This window comes from Lytechinus pictus, chromosome 8 (genome assembly GCF_037042905.1).
Source record: "Lytechinus pictus isolate F3 Inbred chromosome 8, Lp3.0, whole genome shotgun sequence".
NCBI classification, from domain to species: domain Eukaryota; kingdom Metazoa; phylum Echinodermata; class Echinoidea; order Temnopleuroida; family Toxopneustidae; genus Lytechinus; species Lytechinus pictus.
This window is the reverse complement of record NC_087252.1, coordinates 36,155,039-36,170,874: the sequence shown is the minus strand read 5'-3', so window position 1 is coordinate 36,170,874 and position 15,836 is coordinate 36,155,039. Positions and strand designations below refer to the sequence as shown.

General features: G+C 36.7%; 2 protein-coding genes across 4 annotated transcripts; one reads left to right on the top strand and one right to left on the bottom strand.

Annotated features, from left to right (window-relative positions):
- Positions 1–377: 377 nt before the first annotated feature.
- Positions 378–7,687, bottom strand: LOC135155168 (uncharacterized). 3 transcript variants are annotated; one of them, XM_064103996.1, is made up of 5 exons: positions 7,157–7,687; positions 6,562–6,715; positions 4,261–4,422; positions 2,654–2,711; positions 378–2,092 (listed from the first exon to the last, which is right to left on the bottom strand). In XM_064103996.1, exons 2-5 carry the CDS (start codon positions 6,680–6,682, stop codon positions 1,804–1,806), a joined length of 630 nt encoding a protein of 209 aa, XP_063960066.1. In that variant the 5' UTR covers positions 6,683–6,715; positions 7,157–7,687; the 3' UTR covers positions 378–1,803. The 3 variants fall into 3 exon arrangements, with proteins under 3 accessions (XP_063960066.1, XP_063960067.1, XP_063960068.1); XM_064103997.1 differs by lacking the exon at positions 7,157–7,687 and adding an exon at positions 6,979–7,083; XM_064103998.1 differs by lacking the exon at positions 6,562–6,715 and having other exon boundaries at positions 7,157–7,654.
- Positions 7,008–12,554, top strand: LOC129266632 (uncharacterized). Its single transcript, XM_054904471.2, has 4 exons — positions 7,008–7,387; positions 8,128–8,420; positions 9,038–9,089; positions 10,473–12,554. The coding sequence occupies exons 2-4, from the start codon at positions 8,129–8,131 to the stop codon at positions 10,744–10,746; spliced, it is 618 nt and encodes a 205-aa protein (XP_054760446.2). The 5' UTR covers positions 7,008–7,387; position 8,128; the 3' UTR covers positions 10,747–12,554.
- The last annotated feature ends 3,282 nt before the right edge of the window (positions 12,555–15,836 follow it).

Sequence of the window (15,836 nt, the reverse complement as noted above, 5' to 3'; positions counted from 1 at the left end):
AGATTGATTTCCATATTTTAATTATGTACATGTATGTTCGAACAAATTAAATATTCCCGTATGTATGCTAAGACAAATCGTGGGGTATTCACTGTACTAATATGAAGGCTGTGGCAAATCATTTCCTTGCCGTGTGTAGTCAGTGTGATAGAAATGAATGAACTTATACACAAGAACATCTACATACAGATATATGCACGCTAGTATATTCACATGCATGACATAAATTTGGGAACATTTTTGTGTGCTCTTTTGTTTATATTTTTCTGATATTTACTCTATAGATAGTTGTCACGTGAAGTGCCTATTTTAGTTATTTATTTACTGCTACTCGATACACCATAAAGGGATATACAAACAAGTTTTATAAAGTCAAATTCATGTTTAATGTTTTAAATATTTTCTTTAATCGTTCTTTGATTTGGGTCTGTTTCACAGAGGTTGTACATAAGCATATATGATGTATTATTATTTTTTATTCATTTGTTGGTATATGCACATAAACTGACCAGCAGCAGGGCTGAATGGGTCAGTTTACAATATCAATACAAAGTAGGAAAAAAACATATCAAGTACCGAACAGTAAATATATTTTTTGGCTTAATGATTGAATGACATCAATAATAATAGAAATCAATTTCCTTGGATATATATTTGAGATTAAGAAATTAATTAGAATTTGCAGTTTTGGATTTGTGACGTCATAAACGAGCAGCTGCCCCATATGTTATGTACTGTAAAATGCGCATATTTCACTTTTCTAAAGGTTCGTGATGACTTATTTTTATTTTCCTTTCAGAAGACGAGTGTGAAATGATTTATTTATTGATATACTAAAGGTACAGTAAAAAAAAAACATTTTCAATATTCTAAGAAAATTGCATTTCACTGATTTTGTTTTTAACACACGATATTTAGAAAAGCTGCTCGCATATGACGTCACATATCAAATAATCAAAATTCCAATTACTTCTATTCTTTGATGGATTTCTCAAACCTTCGCCAATATGTACATATTTTTTTACAATAAACCTTTTGGTCAGCTCGGTCTTCTACCGTCGGTTTCACGCTCTCGGCGGTCTTCAGGCAGAATGATGATTAACGAATTGATTGTTCTGCGTGCTGCAATGGGTCGTCACACCTGGTTGGTTTTCTGAGGGGTCTTGATCGGCGTCCATGACGGCATTTCCATAATATTTCTGACTTTGATATTATTTCAGATACAGGAACTACAACAAATCAATAAAACCTGAAAAAAAATGAAACTCAACTTTCCAAGTATATATGGAAACTGAAGGAAGCAACCACCAAATTTGATTTAACATAGTGAATAAAAAAAGTTGTCCAATACTAACCTAAGAAAGAGTGGGCTTTGCAATATCTGCCTAGAAGAGAAATATACCACTATCACCAATAGCCAAAAGTCTCTCCAAAAAGTCAGAAACAATTAGCATAGTCCATGCAAAACCCTCTTAAGGTTGCACCTTGAAATTAATGTGGCACAGGAGCGATTCTGTTTGTGGCGGGCAAAAATTTAGGAGTGAGCGATACTTTCAGGGGAAGAAAGCTATATAGTCATTAGTGATGTTAAGTAGTTGTGTGACACATGATCTTTGATATAGATATTCTTTATTTATTTTCGAGCTTGTCCATTTTTTCGGACAAATAGCCCCCTTATAAAAAGAATACAATTACCCACGCCTTATAACATAATCGAGTTAGTTCCCGATTTCAAGCGTCAAAAGTCTTCCCTTCGCCTGATGCACCAACTTACAATGTCGACCGAGAATCCAAGAAATATTATCATTTGGGTTTATAAAGTATGCTGCCTATCAGATCTGCTGCTCCCGATGACTCCAAGGCACTCTCTAGCTCCTCACATGGGCCGCAAGTCCTATTCTTCCACATCATTAGAATTTCCATCATTGCTTTGTGATAATCCTTGCAATGTTTTGATAGGATGTTGCTGGACTGGTTTGAACCGACGCCCAAACTCAAGCAGAAGGAGCCGAATATTTCATTTGGGAATTCGCGAGAGATCTGAAGAAGCTGCACCTCGGAAACGTTCTCGTTGATTCTTATCCCGCAGTTTCTGTGGCCAAAGATGAAAGTAAATGTTTTGATTTAGAAGTTAACGCATTTGTATCCAAAATATTTCCGAGTATATATTGAAAATGCCCGTCAACTGTCAAAGAACAGCTGAGAGGTCTTTGCCGAAAAAAAAAATGGTGAACCGGTACATAAATTTTGTCCTAAGTTTCGGAGTTGACAATGGCAAACATAATGTCGTTTTCCCAGAGTCCATGATTGCAGAGAAACTGCATATTTTGGGGCTAATTTATCCAGTTCATAACACATGAATTAATAAGTTCCATATTTAATACTCAGTGGAAAGTAAACCGCTTTGTATTTGAGTAAATTGTTTCAAACAATGGTGTCCAGGGATGTTTCACCATCTTCGTCATAGAAACCCTGTTCAGATATCTTGTCAATGATTTTAAGTCATAATATCAGGTGATGTAACTCCTATGATTATGATTCTGACAGACCCATAACAAAATTTCCTGAAAATTTTGGGATATTTTTTGTATGGTGTACATGTATGGTGTATAAACGAGAATAAATATCTAAATATTGGATCATCTGCATATACCTTTTAACATGTATCGCACGGTCCTTAATATCGTTGCGTGCCAGTGGTTGCACTTCAGCTGCAAGATAAAAACATTGATTAAATGTCGCTGTTGAAAATAATCCATTGTATAAAAAGAGCAAATTATTAAATTGGATTTGTTTTACTATCTTCAAACTCCATCTTCATACTGCAAACCAACATTGTTAATTTCCCAGGGTAATGTATATCGATATGAATGTAGTGAATATTTGATAATTAAGGGAAAATTTCCATTACCTTATGTCACAATTCACTCAAATTTGCCAAATTGGTCATTTCAAATCTATACAATCTTTAATAGTGATCTCACGTTTTGAAAACCACCTACCTCTTCCTTCTTTTTTTCTGGTCAGATTTACTTTCATGCTTTCACCGTTCTGTTTTTCGCCTGCTTTTCTCCTCTCGAACACACCATTTAGATTGCACCCCTTCCTGTAAGAAGTGCCCACTTCCCTAATTACAAGACAGGATTATGTTGGCGCTTGTTGGTGTATATTAGCAGGTCAAACTTTGTACATTCACTTTATAAGTTATCCCCACCTTTTTCCTCAATTTATTTTCCTTTTTGCGCCCCTTCACAGTTGAAGCCTATGCTTATTCCCATTGCCCTAAGATATTTCACTTTCTACATGTTTTCATCAAAATTGTTTCGGCTTCATCACCTACAAAGTAGGGTGTTAAAACTGACACCAGTTAGTATCCCGTGAAGACCACACCCTGGTGTGTTAGAATTGCATCCTATTCTGAAGTCGGGTTTAACTTAGATCGCGGTCAAACTCTGTTCTAACATTATGAGGTGCCCCCAAAAAATATGTTTATATATTTTTTATGTTTACTATTTTGTTTCCTTTTGCTTTCATAATGAAGGAAAATGCCTTAGATTTAATTCACAAACAATTATAGACAATTTGAGAGGGAAATTAGTTAATAAATTGGATGTGTACTATTAGGGCTTTGTGCCTAAATTGGCTCTCCATAGTTAAACCAAAACTTTAAACCCGGGTTTGATTTAAACTTTGGTTGTGAATACGGGCATATGAGTGTGAACATAACACCCAAATTGGTGAACTGGCAGCGAAAAAAATTAATACCGGATGATTGACTTGTGTGGTCTCCTATGTACACCTATCGACACTACGAATAGGTGCTTCACAAAGCTCTCCATATTTTACGAGCGACTTAACGAACGACTGCTGACCCTTTCTTAGGAGCCAAGTCAACATCATTGAACATTTGGTGTATATCATTTAACACAAGAAATGATCACCGGTCGTTCGTTAAGTCGTCGTAACTTACGGACAGCTTCATGAGACACCCACCTGGGGGTGTTTCACAAAAAAAGTTTAGTATGATTTAAAGTCATGCTTAATGCTGACACGCACATGATAATTTGACGCGCAATCTCATGGATTAATACAGAGCTGCGCGCGTCCTTGAAGCTTCATTTGACCATGGACTTATTGTAATAGGTCCATGATTTTACCAATGCAGTGATGCCTTACATTCACAATGCACCTGGATATTCAAGTGCGACTCAAAGTCATACTTTACTCTTTGTAAAACACCCCCTGGTGTAAGTCGCATACCTCTCTCCTTCAGATGTTCCTCCGCTACTTCCACCAAGCCAACCTTCTCAAGTGCGCATGACAGAACCCTTACTTGCTCTTCCCTCTTCATCTTCTCCCGCCAGCAAAACAGCATCGAGATAGTGCCCGCCGAGGTGACGTCACCCGTTCCCTGATTGGTCGCTTAAAACACATGGAAATGAAAAAAACATTAAGTTGTACCATTCGACCATTCAGCCATGGTAAAGATGAAATCGGCAATGATGGTAATGATGAGGATGATGATGACGGCACTAGTAATCTGGATTATACATGTATAAGTTTAAATGGTATTAATAAAGATAGGGATAGTATTTCACTATTTCAGAGAAGGGGATGAAACGAGAATTATAGAACCGGTATAATGCAATGCTATTTGTTATACAATTGTACTTAAGATACTAATGTTAATTTTGCTGCATACTAAAAATAATTACTTACATTCCGCATACTAACAATCTTGATAAATGATTGGTCAGAAGTCGGTTAAGTGATAAAAGGTAGTTTCTCCAAATCAACCATTTCCTTTCTCAAAGTCTGATATATTTGTATAATATATACATGTATATATATATATATATATATATATATATATATATATATATATATATATATATACATACATGTATATATATATATGTGTGTGTGTGTGTGTGTGTGGGTGTGAAATTTTACATGTAAAACAGCTTTGGCAACTCTTTTATTTAAATGATTTTTGTGAAAGAAATGGATGAAGAGAACAATGGTACCATTAATCTCTTCATCCATTTCTTTCACAAAATTATATATATAAAATCCTCAAAAATGTTTGGTAATCTGACTTTTATCGATAATCCCTCTTCGGTTTTAGTAAATATCAATGTGTAATTAATATCAATCAATAAAGCATTTAATTTTCTTTAAGATGATACCCTACATGATTTGATTATGGTTCACATGGAGGTGCAGTGCCTTGAAATGTGGGGCAAGGTCAAAATTCAAAAGCTGCAAAATGGCACAATATTGAAGGTCACTGTTCTTTTTTCCGTGGTGATGAGTAAGTTTCTCAGCGGTTTTGTTTTTACTTTGACCGATAATTCCTCATCGGTTTTAGTAAATATAAATGTGTAATTAATACCAATGAATGGATCATTTAATTTTCTTTAAAATGATACCCTATATAATATGATTATCATTCACATGGAGGTGCAGTGCCTTGAAATGCGGGGCAAGGTCAAAATTCAAAAGTTGCAAAATGACGCAATATTGAAAGTCACTGTTCTTTTTTTCAGTAGTGATGAGTGAGTTTTTCCGTAATTTCTTTTGTTTTCATGCACCTTAACATCAACATTAACATGGAATCAAACACACCTCTGCACAAGCCAAAAAAAAAAAAAAAACATGCATGGGTATTTCAAACAAAGACACAAACCATCTTATCTCATAGAACCATCACTACAGAAACAGGGGCTTGGTTTGAATGGATTTTCATCTAGAGCTACTAACACAGACGAAAGAACCATGTTCTGTATTGACCCTTAATGACTATTTCTGCTCGTTTTGCAGCTTTTAAATTCAGACCTCATCCAACACTTTTGAATCCTGCTCTTTTCGTGATGGCATGATCATAACAAGCATGGTATCATCTTAAAGAGAATTAAATGATATTTTGAATGATATCAAATATGCATTGTGTAAAATTGGGAGTTGGGAGAAAGGAATGGTCAAACTCAGATTTCCAAACCCTTTTTGCTCATTTTGCAGCTTTTCAATTCAGACCTCATCCAACACATTTGAATCCTGCTCTTTTTTTGATGACATGATCATAACAAGCATGGTATCATTTTAAAGAGAATTCAATTATCATTCGAATAATGTAAAATTTGCCTTGTTTAAAATTGGGAGTAGGGAGAAATTAATGGCCAAACACAGATTTCCAAAAAAAATTTGAGAGGTTTATATATGTATATATTAAAGATTGTTCTGTTGTTTAAACGAAAACGCATAATTTATTAAGCCACATGTAAGTCGCATTTATATGGGCAATCGTGGTAGGTGACGTGATTGTTTCTATTTTTTCGGGGGGGGGGTCGGGTGGGTGTAGATTATAGTAATTATATTGGATGATTTAATTTCTTTAAACACCAGAGGTATCAAAGGTAAGGGCCAATATTGCACTCATCGTCATGGATTCGTGCAGCATTCTCAGTTCAATATCGATTCGTGAAATAATTGTTCCTTAATTACTCTTAGAATAGCGTTTGTTTCCCATTCTGAACCACTGAGTGTTATAAAGTACACTACCTTTATAATTCTTATATTCTGCATGTGTGAAGCCAAGTTCAAGTGCCAGAGCCAAGAGCTTGTCGTTGTTCCCTATCGAATTACCAATGTTCAGGAGTTTCTTGTCTGAAATCCCGTCCATTACGTGTTATGTTTTCTCAATCAGATTACTACGCTGCAACATTAAAGGGAGTAGACGAAACAATTAAAAATGTGTGTCTTTCGTCACATACTGTATGTCATTAACAGTGTAATGTGTATCAATTGACAAAATTGAACAATAGCAGGTAAGGGCATATAGGGAGAGTGGGGTCAAGGGAGGGAGAGAGAACAGAAAGGACCGTGGGTAAAATTTCCACTGAAATATTGCTGACCCAGATAGATATTTAACAAGTGGAATAAAAAATGTGGCACAAAATAAAATCATTTCAACTTTACCCAAGCTTGCAATCAATTAGGCTGACATCTATTTCAATGGCTACATGACTCACGGATTGCCGACACCAGCCCTTCTTTACGTTCTCGGTGTATATTTTCGATCTGGCATAACGCGTAATAACATGCAATGTGATTACCCTAACACCAAGTATTATTGATAATAGAAGCAGTTACGTACCTGACATATAAATTCACTCTCTGTAGACTAGCGGTTACTCAACGCAGACGATACAGCTTCACAATTCAGAGCCCGATATGATATCGGCATTTCAAAAATACAAATACAAGTAGAGCATGTATAGAGAGAATACGCCGTTATATATCCGGGTCATATAGTGAATCTCCAACTCTCATTACAAAAAAGATAGTGCTATATGTGCTAATTCGTTGCAGGTTAGGACGAAGTTAGGTGAGTACCTTTGCCACCGATTTATGTATTAATACTTAATCCATACGCATATTATACACTCGTGTGTATTATTTCCAACAACATTCTACCCTACATCTGTACAGCTGTATCATGCATTTTGCAGGGAGGAGTTTAAAGTTGTCTCTGTACATGATACTGTCGTATTAAATTCATTGAACAGGTAGAGGGATAATATAAATAGTTGAGTATTGTGGGTTTGATAAAAGTGATGTGTATGTATTTGACGACAGCAGACCTCCCAATGATAGGTGCTACACAAAACATGGCTACATGTATATCATAGAGCTATTAACAGAAATAATAGCTCCATGTGTATATACGGAAGTGGACTTTGCTCTCTGCTTCTTAACAATTGCGAGTCCGCGGTTGCCACAATATACATACAGATAATCGAACGTTGTTGATATCATTGCATACTCTTAATCAGGGGTATTATATGCGTTTGATAATGTAGTATACAGTTTGATTTGTCCTGATTAATATATGAGGCGAATTGACCTCCGTAACCCCCCTAATTGATAAATCATGATGAAATATTTATCAGAGAATAACATCAGCCCTCTTTATGTTAATTAAGTTGTGTTAATGATCAAGATATTGCTTTTTTAAAGAAAGATTTGTGAGACGTTGAATTAAAGTTGTTTACATGTTCTAGTTTATCTGTTTTTATCAAAATCGTTGAATTTAAAATCCCGTTGTTTTTATGTCATATACCGTAGAATGGCGTCACACCCAGAACCAGACTTTGACGAAGTCCTCAAACTGATCGCAGAAGACATAACCAACGAAGACCATATTGAAAGGTTAGGAAAAGCCCTTGGTTTCCGTAAAGGCCCCATTGAAAACTACATCAAATCCAACTTCCGGTTCGGTAACGTTACGAGCAGGGGTACACTTCAGATGCTCCGGGATTGGAATCTTAAAGTAAGCAGAACGCAGCAGTTTGGAGAGCTAAGGGCGGCTCTAATAAAGGCAAACTTGCAGGCGACGGCGGATGATCATTTACCCCAAGGTAAGTGAATGATATTTTCAACTTTTCATGGAATGTCACTCAGGGAGATTCAGATTTGCTTTGCGATGCATGGTGAATAAAAAAAAGGAAATATATTGAAATGACAACCAAATGTCAATAAGCAGCTGCGAGGTCCTTGTTGAAAATATTTAGTGAAATATAAGAAAACGAAAAAAAAAATATTGGTAAGGGTTTTAGAAAATATCCATCAAAGATTGGTGTCAAAGTATTTAACAATTTGAAGTTTATGACGTGTGACGTCAACAACTAGCAGCTGCCCCATTATGGTATGTAATATAAAACGCAAAAAAGATATTTTGTCATGGTTCATGAGTACTAAACATTTTATTCTTTTAGCATGTTTAGGGGAGGGTGTGAAGTATATTGTCTGTAGATAGATTAAAGGTACTATTAAAAGCTTTCTGTTTTATTAACATTTCGTAGATCTTTACCATTTTTACTACATGCAGGGATGCTGTTCGCACATGACGTCACAAATCAATTGTTTGTAACGTCCGCAATGAAAGGTATAGAGTCAAATCTGTGAAGAATTGACAACCCAACACCACCTATACTTTTGACTATCTATTTCCTCATATTTTCATTATTAATTTCAGCTGGCCTCTGGGCACCGCGGAATTCCCAGTCTGCCCCACCGGGACAAACACAGTAAGTTGCATTTCAGAAGAGTTAGAAGTCCTGAATATTTCTGAAGCTCTTGAAGTACTTCGTATTTGTTCCTGAAAGAATGCTTCCTTATAAAAAGACATCGATAAAATGAATAGAAGACGCTTAATGCATAGGTAAAAGAAGGGAGCAAAGAAGAACGGGAATGTCAGAAGGAAGCTCGAAAGGGAGACGCGGGGACAATGATAAAAGATAAACACTGTTCAAATGATGAGGACGATTTTGCTAATGGGAACGACATCGCGAATGATAACGGAGATGATATGATTAACCTTATGATTATCACGTTCATTTCTCGACCCATTAGAGGCGCTTCTCCGATGACCAGTAATACCCAATTCCATTTTGGTCTGCGAATTAAAGTCTGCGCATTTTCAAACATGTTTTAAACAACCTTTAGGGTTGAACAAAAATAAACGAAAATTCGATCAGTTGGCTTAGGAATATTTTGTCTCTAACCCAGCCATGTTATCCTTAAACCATTGCTATTTTTTAACCATGTCAATTTTAAAACAACATTCTATATGTTTACGTTTATCTTAACCAGCTTCTTTCTTCAATATTAGTCTGCTACGATGTACTTAATTATTATACACTCTATATGCAGAAGAGCTAATCTAGTCCCTAATTCCACTCATTTCAGAGTAAGAAAATGTCAAAAATACTCACTTACCCTTTTTACACAGGCTAAAATTTCCTTAACCCCGTACTATAGGTGGGGCTAAATGGCAATTTAGCCCCACCTATAGTACGGGGTTAAGCTTAGCCCACTTTCTTTTTACACAGCATTTTTGCAAAGTGGGCTAACCCCACCTTTAGTACGGGATTATTTGGCCCTGCAAAAAAGCAGGGTTATCCCAGCAATTGCGGTGCTAAGAGCGATAGTACGGGGTTAAGATCGCTAGTGTAAAACGAAAGTGGGCTAAGCTTAACCCCGTACTATATAGTACGGGGTTAAGGAAATTTTAGCGTGTGTAAAAAGGTACGAGTGAAGACTTGTACTACGAATGATCGACAAAAACCACTAGTCCGGGGTTAGCGAGTTTCGTGTGTGAAAAGCAAGCATTCCTTATCCGGGGTTAGCGATAACAATTTGGCATGTGTGAAAAGGAAAAAAAAATAGTACGGGGTTAAGGATAGTACGGGGTTAGCGATAGTCCGGGGTTAAGAAAATCCTGTGTAAAAAGGGTATTTGTTCACTCCAGAAGAAGCTATAATCCACTCTTAAAATATTAAAATCGGTCACTCCGAAATGACTAGTCCCTCGTATCACTTTGAGAGGAGTGCAATTAGGGACCGGATTAGTTTTTATTTGTATTTAAAGTGTTTAGTTTTACGTTCTCATTTTTTTGATTTTTTTTTCAGGGAAGGCCCTAGCCTATATGTGACCGAAAGTCAGATCATGTACATCGCCAGGAATCTGTTAAGTGACTTTTATTCTCCGTTCGCCAGTGCACTAGGCTTCTCGTATGCCGAGTATGAAAACATCAAACGGAAACATCTGAACGACATAAAGGAAGCAACCTTAGACATATTGAACCAATGGAAAAGGAACACAGGTGGTTTGCGGATAGCTTTAGAGGCCGCTCTTAACGAGGCAGAATGTGCACGCTTAGCATATACATATAAAGACGCATAAACCCGATCAGTTCCCCGGTAGAACCCCAACATATTTATGCATTTTTTCGTTTGTGGGGGCTGAAAGTTGCAGTATAGGGTGTTTAATTCAAGAGTCCGACGGATGCTTCCTCGGCACCCTTGGGCATTTTTTTTTATTGACGTCATAAGCCACCCCCACTTTTTTTCACTTACATATGACTTCCACTTTTTTACGGAATAAACATAACATGTTTAGTATTAAATAAGAGCTAAAGAAAAATTAAATGCAAATAAATGGATCACTGGGGATTTAAATCACGCATGCGTCAGTTAAAAGTCATTTAAGGTCATTAAGGTCAAACTGCATTGCAAATGTAAATGCAATCTCTTTATGTGCATTTTATTTTTCATTTAGCTATAATTTGATACAAAACATGATATGTTTATACCGTAAAATATGAAAGTCATATTTGATATTCATGTGAAAAGGGGGCTTGGCCTAAGACGTCAATAAAAAAAATGCCCAAGGGTGCCGAGGAAGCACCCGTTAGATTCTTGAAGGAGACACCCCATACAACTTCCATAAAAAATCGCATACATACCAAGCTTGACGGTCATACAATACTTTTGATCATATCTACCCGACTCTATCATAAACCTATTCCAACACAAACATCACGCTGCAGCATATAGGCCTATGGAATCAAGCACAGACCAAATAGTCGAAGGAGCAAATGTCGTCTAACTGTCACCAACTAGATCAGCTCTTCAGGGACTAACATGATAACAACCCTCACGAAACTGCTGTCCCAGCCTACGTTTGATGTATAAAAAAGTGTAACTATTTGTCTTTCAAGCGGCATGGTTACTGAAAAACAACTACAACAACAAAATGCTAGATTATTTACAGGATTTAGAGAATTCAGCTAGCCACGCCACAACTGATACCTTGTTTAATGTGATGTGATTTTCATTTTATTCTCTTTCTACGAATCTGTTTGAATTTTTATATAAATTGTCAGCAATCATGGTAAGAAAAGAGGAGGGAATGATTCTTTTAAATACAATGCGAGTCAGAAAAAATGTTAAACTTTTAAATAAAGTTTTTTTTTAAAGAGAATGTGGGATTCAGAGAGAATTTCTAGCATTTATGGATAAAGTAGATATTCCTTTGTCACTTGGTAAAATTTGTTTTAATGTTGTTGTTATGGTTAAGGGCACAACATCCTTTTTTTTAAGTGTCAAAACCCATTTGCGCCAAGTCAGGTGATTATAAACGGCGGGAAGCTTTGTCCGAGTTGTGGCCAAAATGAAAAAAAAAGAACTTTTCAGTGAAGATAATTTATTGATTTACTGGTTCTTTTGTTTATTTGTCTTGATTGATAAACATACACACAAACTTTACGCTCATTGTTTGTGTGAATGATCTTGTCTCTGTTTCGCCTGACTTGGCGCAAATGGGTTTTGACACGTTTTCAAACAATGGCTGCTGTGCACTCAACCATAACAACAACACTGAAACAATTTTACCGAGTGACAAAGGAATATTTACTCTATCCATACATGCTACAAATTGTCTATATATAATGTTATACAAACTAAAGACTCATATTGAAAGAGAAACATTTGCTCTGTTCTATTGTGTAAATATATTTGATTTGACTTGAAGATTAAGTAGGCAAATTCTGAGATAAAGAAAATCTCAGGATTTACGAGATTTTGCACGGAGGAGGGCTGAACCACTAAAGGATCTGGATGTATCTGAACTATTTGCTCACTAGCATATAGGGACCTGCGGTCTCATTCGGTTTCATACTCTGATTCCTGAAATTAAAGCTATATATTTTACGATTCTGTCCTAAATTTATTTCCCCGCAGTGCATTTTTTACAGCATGTCTGGCGCAGTGATAATGTAATGAGCTGACATGTTTTGAACTATTCTTCAAAGGGAAATGAAACCTTTGGAACAAGATAGCTTGTGTGAAAACAAAAATAATCAAAGAATAAGAACAAAAAAAGTTTGAGAAAAATCGGACAAATAATGAGAAAGTTATGAGCATTTGAATATTGCAATCATTAATAATACTAATGCCATGAAGATCCTCCAATTGGCAATGCGACAAGGATGTGTGATGTATCATGTGAACAACTTTCCCCTTGATGGACTATAAAATACCCCCAAAATGTATCTTTTTGCTTTTTCTTATGGTGAAACAAACACTTTATCCATGATGTATTCTTTAAAAATCTGTATTACATGCCCTCCTATAGAAAGAACACATGATCTACTGATAGATCAAATAAAAGAGGCAGATTAAATGAAATATATACTAAAGTAATGGGCAGAGTTGTTCACAAGTGACATCACGCATCTTTGTCGCATTGCCAATCAACTGAAGAGGGAGGGGGGAAAAGAGGAAGAGGAAGAAATGAAAAAAAAAAAACAATTGAGAGAGAGGAAGAGGGGGAAGGCAGAGAAAAGAGGGAGGAAGAATGGGAGGGGGAAAATAGAAAAAAAAAAGGGAAAAGGAGAGGGGAAGGGAGAAAGAGGAGGCTCCCATACTTTGGTGTTGACCGGGACACCGATTTGATAGTCCAGTCATTTTAAGTTTTCCCTTGGAACATATTGCAACATAATTTATTCCGAACAATTCTTTAAGGTCCATAGAAGACCACCAAAAAAAAGTCCCCAAAAAATCCGAATAGGGGAAAGTGTTCTACTTTGCATAAAATATAATGATTAGTTTTGGTCATATTTCCCATTTAGTTTACGTAGCAGACCACGCTGGTGTGTACTCAGACCCGATTGCAAAACAAATCAATTCCTGACTCGATCATGTCGATACTACTATAAATTGAATTGAATTGAATTTATTCAAACCAGTCAAAAAGGAGAGCAAAGTACAAACAAAATAAATGGTTACAGAATAAAGAACTGAAAATGACAGGTTTGGGACCCCAAAGCAGCACAGCGCGTAATCAGGAGGCCCTGCATATGACATTTTACTAAAACATGGAATAACTATGAGAAAAAAAATTACAAGTTATTTAAAGATCACAACAGGAACATTACCCACACCGGGCGTTGTGGCGTGCGCCTGTAATCCAAGCTGCGGGGAAGTTACACATTGATGCAGAGGTTCGAGGTTCGAGTCCTGGTCACGTCTTTCGGATGGTGAAGTTAAAGGTCGGTCCCAGACCTAACTAATCATATCTGATGAATACACGTCTGACAAAACTCAAATACACACACACATTACCCACACGCACCCATACACACACTCACACAGACAAACACACACACACACACATTCACACTCCAAACATGTCACACCCAGGTGCAATTAACAACTGGTCTTAAATCTATCAAGTAGGTATTTATGACATAATTTCTTTAACCGAGACAGGTACTGCTACTTATTATATCAGCAGGACACATATAAGTATTGACTTTCTCAAACTATAGCTTTGTTATAAATACCATTAAGCCTAGATTTATCCCACAAGAACATTGTTAAATGCATAAATTCGATTCTGTTTGGACTGTAATAATTGTTTAAAGCTAAATGAACGTAGTTGCAGTAAAACACTGATTTCGTGAGAAAGTCTGTAAAACCAAGGTAAAGTATTGATATATTATCGTGGATCTAGATCTGGTACAGTTACATAAACTGAACTTTGTGAAATCATAATATCTAGATAAAAAAAACGATCACACTGAAGATCGCCAACACAGATAGGCACACGTGGGACAGTGTATTATTATTGCTGGAATAAAGACCCGACGGAAGTGGCCGAATCCGCGCTTATTTTGCTTATTTCTCAGCAATTACACAATTTCTTCCAGAATTCTTTGGCACATATTTTTTATTCATACAAACAGACACTTTGGTGATCATTATATTAAATTATGTAAAAAGTCATTTTGAGATCGTTCCCAAAACTGGAATTTACCTATAAAATGAAAGCATCTGGGCAAGGAAACTATATTATGCTAGTCACGTGACGTTATACACCAAAATATGACATTTTCGCCTGCTCAACCTCAGAGTTCAAGAGAAAAATGAAATGTAGCCATTGGATATGTCACATATTATTATACTATTACTATATTACCGAAGTCACCCATCCCTTTACCGTATTTTGTCATTTATTTCATTTATTAGAGAATCTGCCAATCTGGAGCCCCTGAAGAGGGAAGGCGTCGATGTGCCAACAATTTCTGTAATAAAAATTAGGCAAAATCTGTAACTGTTGATATTAAGTGGTTTTAAGAAATTAAAGTGACTTTACTATACAGCAGAAACACTGTTTTGCCTCAATGGGGGCTCCAAATTGGCAGATTTTTCCCATAAATCGGCAAAATACGGAAAAGGGTCGGATGACTTTAGCAACCCCCCCCCCCCCCCCCACCTGAAGGGGTAGGATTCGATTTGCCAGCACTTCTTTATATGAAGCAGGTAAAAGAATGGCTACTCCTTCGTTTACAAGTAGTTTTGAAACACAATTAAAGTGGCTTACTATATAGCAAACCCCTAGGCTAACCCCTCAGGGGTTTGCCTAAGTCACCCAACTTATACATTTATTTATATGTTTACATGTGATCGGCTTTTGCATCGGCCCGCAGTTCTGAACCGCGAGCCGATGCAGCATCGGCTTTTTCATAGCGTGTAAACGCGATTAACTTGCATCGGCTCTCGGTTAAGAATCGGCAATTTTGCACCACCAAAGTAGTAGGTTCAGAACCGCGAGCCGATGCAGAATCGGCTTTTTTACTACGTGTAAACAGAAAGCCGATTGCGCATCGGCAATTGGTGCGCATTTCATTTACTTTACCATTGTGACGTAATTGTAAGCGCACATATCCAGCGTTGTCTTTACTACGACGCATATTGTTGGTGTGCGTATAATTTCAGGTTTTTGACACGCGAGACGATTCTGCACCGCGAGCTGTAACAGCGTGTAAACGCGGTGCAAGATAAACCAAAAGCCGATTCTGCATCGGCTTTTGGTTCTGAACCAAAAGCCGATCACATGTAAACACGGTATTAGAGTGCCAAGATGGCAACCGCCAGATTCATACTAAATACACTCTCAACTACATATTCAGTAATAAATACATATTTTAC

Bases quoted from the DNA above. Each gene is read 5' to 3' on its own strand.
- LOC135155168 (XM_064103996.1), bottom strand. From the start codon at position 6,682: ATGGACGGGATTTCAGACAAGAAACTCCTGAACATTGGTAATTCGATA. The intron at 2,712-4,260 runs GTATGCGACTTA...TTTATCTTGCAG, and splicing joins GGAACATCTGAAGGAGAGAG to CTGAAGTGCAACCACTGGCA. The intron at 2,093-2,653 runs GTATATGCAGAT...CTTTGGCCACAG, and splicing joins CGTGCGATACATGTTAAAAG to AAACTGCGGGATAAGAATCA.
- LOC129266632 (XM_054904471.2), top strand. From the start codon at position 8,129: ATGGCGTCACACCCAGAACCAGACTTTGACGAAGTCCTCAAACTGATC. The intron at 8,421-9,037 runs GTAAGTGAATGA...TATTAATTTCAG, and splicing joins GGATGATCATTTACCCCAAG to CTGGCCTCTGGGCACCGCGG. The intron at 9,090-10,472 runs GTAAGTTGCATT...TTTTTTTTTCAG, and splicing joins GCCCCACCGGGACAAACACA to GGAAGGCCCTAGCCTATATG.